This window comes from Triticum urartu, unplaced genomic scaffold (assembly GCF_003073215.2).
Source record: "Triticum urartu cultivar G1812 unplaced genomic scaffold, Tu2.1 TuUngrouped_contig_4821, whole genome shotgun sequence".
NCBI classification, from domain to species: domain Eukaryota; kingdom Viridiplantae; phylum Streptophyta; class Magnoliopsida; order Poales; family Poaceae; genus Triticum; species Triticum urartu.
In genome coordinates this window covers 2,083-7,848 of record NW_024115442.1, presented here as the reverse complement: position 1 = coordinate 7,848, position 5,766 = coordinate 2,083, and the positions used below count along the sequence as shown (strand labels likewise).

The 5,766-nt window shown below is 43.4% G+C and overlaps 1 protein-coding gene across 3 annotated transcripts; it reads left to right on the top strand.

The window, feature by feature from the left end:
* The first annotated feature begins 330 nt into the window (after nucleotides 1-330).
* Nucleotides 331-4,920, top strand: LOC125528364 (beta-glucosidase 5-like). Of its 3 annotated transcripts, none has more exons than XM_048692839.1 (14): nucleotides 331-501; nucleotides 587-740; nucleotides 835-898; nucleotides 1,211-1,269; nucleotides 1,350-1,425; nucleotides 1,517-1,588; nucleotides 1,737-1,824; nucleotides 1,952-2,210; nucleotides 2,288-2,403; nucleotides 2,502-2,716; nucleotides 3,475-3,503; nucleotides 3,715-3,817; nucleotides 3,910-3,997; nucleotides 4,347-4,920. In XM_048692839.1, the coding sequence occupies exons 2-14, from the start codon at nucleotides 600-602 to the stop codon at nucleotides 4,576-4,578; spliced, it is 1,542 nt and encodes a 513-aa protein (XP_048548796.1). In that variant the 5' UTR covers nucleotides 331-501; nucleotides 587-599; the 3' UTR covers nucleotides 4,579-4,920. The 3 variants fall into 3 exon arrangements, with proteins under 3 accessions (XP_048548796.1, XP_048548795.1, XP_048548794.1); XM_048692838.1 differs by having other exon boundaries at nucleotides 584-740; XM_048692837.1 differs by lacking the exon at nucleotides 331-501 and having other exon boundaries at nucleotides 508-740.
* The last annotated feature ends 846 nt before the right edge of the window (nucleotides 4,921-5,766 follow it).

The window sequence follows — 5,766 nt, the reverse complement described above, 5'->3', positions numbered from 1 at the left end:
GCTAGCGGAAGCGACTGCCAGTGGCTGTTCATTGTCAACTGGCCGTTTCCGCAGTTCCATGAGCGCGCGAGAACCTGGAGAAGAGGGACATATGCCGATGCTGGTGCCTGGTGGTCACCGTCCATCCTACTGCTATGCCTGCTCTTAGTTTTTTTATGCACAACTATTCCTGCTCAATTCGGGGAATTCTAATTTCTAATAACGCGGTGGGTCTTTTATTAATCTGTGGCAACTACTCATACTGATCTGTGTTTGTTTATCCATCGGATACATGATGCATTTGTCCAAATTCTATTAACATGGCTCGTGGAGCGCTGAAGGGGCGGTTGAACGCAACCAGTTCAGCGAGCCGATCACTGAAAGAGAAAAGAAATGCCATGTGCATTCCAATAAAGGTTTCCACTGACTGAACGTGCAGGCGCACGCTGTAGCTGCACATATCATATCCACACCAGGTCTGAAGGCAGAGAAATGTTGTTTAATCTGGTTGATTCCACGAAGGTAAGGTTGGGGTTGCTGTTGAGATCATTCCCCTTTCTGATACATAAACCTTCTCCGAAGTGAACGAATCAGCTATGCACAGAAGAACACAGCCACAAATGGGTGGTGCCTCTGCTTCCTTCTTCTACCTCTTGTTGTCCCTCCTCTGGGTTCAGGATGCGGCCGCGACTGGTCTTGGCTCCACAAGAAGTGATTTCCCACAGGAGTTCGTCTTTGGAGCTGGAACCTCAGCATACCAAGTAAGCAATCTTATCTTGTTCGGGCTGAGAGTTCTGGCATGCTTAGTTCGTCGTCCGTTTGATCAATTTTGATGTCTGTTTATTTTGCCTGCAGTATGAGGGCGCTGTTGCTGAGGATGGCAGGAGCCCGAGCAGTTGGGACACTTTCACCCACGCAGGTTGGTTGCTACATGTCTCTTTGTGAAATTTGCCTCTGGTTTTCCGGTGCTGCATTTTGGTTTAGCCCGACCATGGATATTCCCAATGAGTAACAAATAGCACCTCGAGCAGTTTGTGATCAGTTTTCCTTATTAATGCGTCGAGTGGATATCTGGGACGAGTGCCCTCTTGGTGGAGCATAACTAAATTCAGAGAAATTATTGGCAATAGCCAAGACCAGAACTTAATGTGGTTGACCAATCACATTTAGGCCAATTTTTTTTGAGGAAATATTTAGGCCAATTTTGACAGCTAGAATTTTTATCTTGCAGGCAAAATGCCATACAAAAGCACGGGTGATGTTGCTGCAGATGGGTACCACAAATACATGGTAAGAGGGGCCTTGCAAAATCTTGAACGTTTCTCTGCCTTAGTAATTCTGAAAGAAATTTGGCTTATCTGATTTTGCAGAAGGATGTCAAGCGCATGTATGAGACAGGCCTAGAGGCCTATAGGTTTTCCATCTCCTGGTCAAGGCTCATTCCAAGTACAAAAATTATCATGACCTTCATCAGAACAAATTGCTTTAATTAGTTTTCTAATTGATCTCATTGTTTCTGGAAATTTCGGGTTTGTAGATGGACGCGGAGCTGTCAATCCCAAAGGGCTACAATACTACAATAACCTCATTGATGAGCTAGTGAATCATGGCAAGTATTTTTATTAGATCCTTGGGCATATTAAATGTTTAACTGCAATCAATTGTTGGATTCATACTTCATATAATCGATGTTCCTTCTCAACAAATGCATGCAAATAAAAGTTTGAACCCTCTGGTCTCCGTGGTATTTATCCCAGGAATTCAAGTCCACATCACACTTCACCATCTAGATCTCCCCCAGATTCTTGAAGACGAGTATGGTGGATGGTTAAGTCCCAGAATCATGTAAGTGTATATATGATTTCACTACCAAACAGATAACTCTACCACAGTGGCGATTTTATATGCCATTGGCATATGCAGATGACATAATCATTTGTTCTATTCATATTTTCAAATCTGAAAAATGCAGCGAAGATTTCACAGCATATGCAGATGTTTGCTTCGGGGAGTTTGGAGATAGAGTTGCATCTTGGACGACGGTGAATGAGCCAAACATTGGCATATTGGCCTCTTATGATGTTGGTACATTCCCTCCTGGCCGTTGCTCAGATCCATTTGGAGCGACAAAGTGCACCGCCGGGGACTCTACTGTGGAACCATACATAGCAGCTCATAATACCCTTATGGCTCATGCATCGGCTGTCAGTCTGTACAGAAAGAAATATCAAGTGAGTGGATGATCTTGTACTTGAAAAGTTTTGGTGATGCTTAGGCTCATAAAAACTAAGGAACCTTTTGGACGTAGGCCATGCAAAAAGGAGTTGTTGGCATAAGTATCTACTCTTTCTGGAGTTATCCATTGACAAATTCCACTGTGGATTTAGCTGCAACCCGGAGATGCAAAGATTTCTTCTTCGGCTGGTATGATCGATATTGTACCTCAATTTTGTCACTGGAAGCATTTAAATTAACCTGCATAATACGTGCATTGTTGAGATCTTAAGTGCGGTACTTGGCAGGATACTAGATCCATTGGTGTTTGGGGACTACCCAGAAGTAATGAAGAAGATTGTTGGCTCTCGCCTTCCACCCTTCACGGAAGTTCAGTCTGAACTTATCAAGGGTTCTTTAGATTTTATTGGAATAAATCACTACTACTCTCTCTACGTGAATGATCGCCCTCTAGAAACAGGCGTTCGAGACTACAGCGCAGACATGTCAGTTATTTTCAGGGGTAAGTATCTTTGTTGATTAACTGCTCATAGTTATGTACTGTGTGGACGTGCAATTTGATTGGTTTTTTAGAGTTTCTTTTTCTAGGACATACATTCTTCTTCTAATGGTTAATTAATCAGTTGCGCTCGAAATTGTGTGCAATAGTAGGCTTACTATTCATTTTTGTAGCAACGGTCACACAAGCAAACAAGGAGATTCCTTTTTTCGCGAATACGGCGTATCATTCCATTGATAGAAGAGAGAAAGAGTACATTGTTGGTAGCCCTAAAAGCCGTACACTAGAAGGCGGCATTAGGGCAACCGGTGAGCCAGAGAGAGGGGGTTGCTCAGCCCCAGGGTACAGAAGTCAGGTTACAGGAAGGATCCTATCTAATCCTTGGGCGCCGGTTCTAGCCCAGCATCGAGCCTCGTCCTTGATCGTGGCAAGGAGGTTGCCACTGGAAGGTTGCAGGCCATCGAAGACGATGCTGTTCCGGTGCTTCCAGATGGCCTAGGCTATTATGATGACCAGAAAAAGGCTAGCCAAGCTACTGTGAAACGATGTCTTGCTAATGCTAATTGCTAAGACGGCAAGCAACATTTCCAGATTCACCAATGACGTAAATTGGGCATTTCTCTGAGTGCGGTCTTGAATCATCCCTGGAAACACGTTTAATTAGTGCGTATTATGCGTTTCAAAGCATGTTTTTGCACACCAATGTAACAGAAAAGAGTTGAACGTACTGTTTTAACCAGTGACCCCTTTGTATGCTGCAGGTTCTAGGACAGACCCACCATCTGGTCAGGTAAAAAGAACACCATGTCATCAATGTGTTTTGCAAAGAAGCTACTAATGTTTAGCTAAAAATGCAACTATTCTGGTCATTAAATGTACATCCGTTGAATTATGTTATGTGTTTCTGAACTTCTTCAAGAGATTAGAAAGAAACACCCACTTAAAAACTGGTATCATAAGCTTGATAGTAACTGTCAGAGGTAATCTGTATTGGAGTGCAGGGCCCCCCAACAAGTGTTCCAAGTGATCCCAAAGGGCTGCAACTTCAACTGGAGTACCTGAAAGAAACCTACGGGAGCCTTCCGGTCTATGTCCAAGAGAATGGCAAGCAGAATTCCCAACCAGAAGCATGCCACTGTTGAAGAAGAAAGGTGCATCGTTGCTCTTGCTCATGTAGTCATGTGGTTTTGTTTCAGGTGTGGGATCTGCCGATGACAGCCTAGACGACACCGATAGGGTCGGTTTCCTGGGCAGCTACATGGAAAGCACATTAAACGCGATGAGGTGTGTCGAGATTACAATACATACCCCGTTTTTTCATCATTGACTTTCAAAAAGCTCTGCCTGCTTATGCAGAGGCCGGGTGTGTGTTCATTTTTTGAACAGAAAGGCCCCCTCCCCCATTTTATTAAAACGGAGCAAAGCATTGGTGTGTGTTCTTTGTGTTTTATCCACTTAATGCATTATTTTGAATCAATAAAATCCATCTTTCGCCGGGAAAAAAATATCAACAACAACGGAACTTGTAAGTTAAAATTTCCATATTACGGTTCCGGGGACAAAGGGAAAACATTAGTTCCACCATGCATTACAACTGCGTGCGTGATGCTCTGCTTGTTTGTTTGTTGTGCAGGAACGGAGCCGACGTGAGAGGCTACTTTGCCTGGGCATTCATGGACCTGTTCGAGCTCCTGGCCGGGTACCAGTCGAGGTACGGGCTGCACCGCGTCGACTTCGCCGACGAGAGGCGGCCGCGGCAGGCCAGGCTCTCGGCTCGCTGGTACTCCAGCTTCCTCAAGCGCAACGGAACCACTGCACTCGTTTCTACGACGGCGGAGAAGCAGGAGCTGAGGGCCGTGTCCTGAATTGCTAATCTGGAGCAACCGTGCCTGCCTCCCTGCCTGCTGCGGGACTGGGAGAGATGAGGCGCGCGCTTGCCCGTATGCCTGTACAGATTCCGGTCAGAATGTCTGCTTCTTGTGTGAGCTATCGAAGAAAGGAACCCTCGAATTGTATTTTTGCATTTTCCTCCTCACCGGCGTAACCCGGTCTCCGGTCGCCGGGACAGTTTCTCCTGTAGAAGGTAGCCTGGCGTATGATAGTACTCCCTCCATCCTTTTTAGTCTGCATATTTTTTTGTCTGAAGTCAAAGTATATTTAATTTGACAAACTTATACAAATAAGTACCGACATTCATAAAACCAAATAATATCATTAGATCCATTATGGGATGTAGCTTCATAATATATATATATATATATATATATAATGTTGATATAATTTAATACAAATTTGATCAAAACTTGTAAAGTTTGACTCAACATAAATTTTGTATGCAGAGTAAAAAGAAACAGAGAGGTACTAGTATTACCCTCGTAAGTGTACACAAGTCAAAACTCAACTGAAAGGTTGTGAACTGTGAATCTGGGGAGTTCGTCTCATGACTGATTATCGACATTCATCACGAGTTGCTAGACTGGCGGTCGGGGACGATGTAACTGGTAGGGCAACCCGGGTGTCGATAAGAGCAATTTTTATTTGTGAACCATACAGGAAATCGGCATGTCGATCCATTAAGAAAGAAAAGATACATCGTCATAGAAGACGTCACCCAAACAAAAAAGCTTAACGGGTTAAGAGCGTCTCTAACCAACCCCTTCTAATTTAGAGAAGTAAACAACCGAGTATCTTTAACTCTTTATAAGTTAATAAGGATTTAAAGGATGGTCGTTTCTAGCCGATCCCTTATATTAACTCCTTATAAGTTAATAAGGATTTAAAGGGAACAAATGCACACTATTTCATCAATCATTTGAATGATTCAAATTTAACGTACAAAATAAATCAACCATGAACATGCATACAGTTGCACAGATCGAGCAATTTAAATTAAAACATGCATAGAATTCAACCAAAAGGTACCACATCGATCAAGTTTGATCCAAAATCACCATAACATAGCATGTCTTATATGTGGATCGAACTGAACCAAACACATGCAACACGAACTCAAGCACCATCATCACCAAAGAAATCATGACCACCTCCAAGGA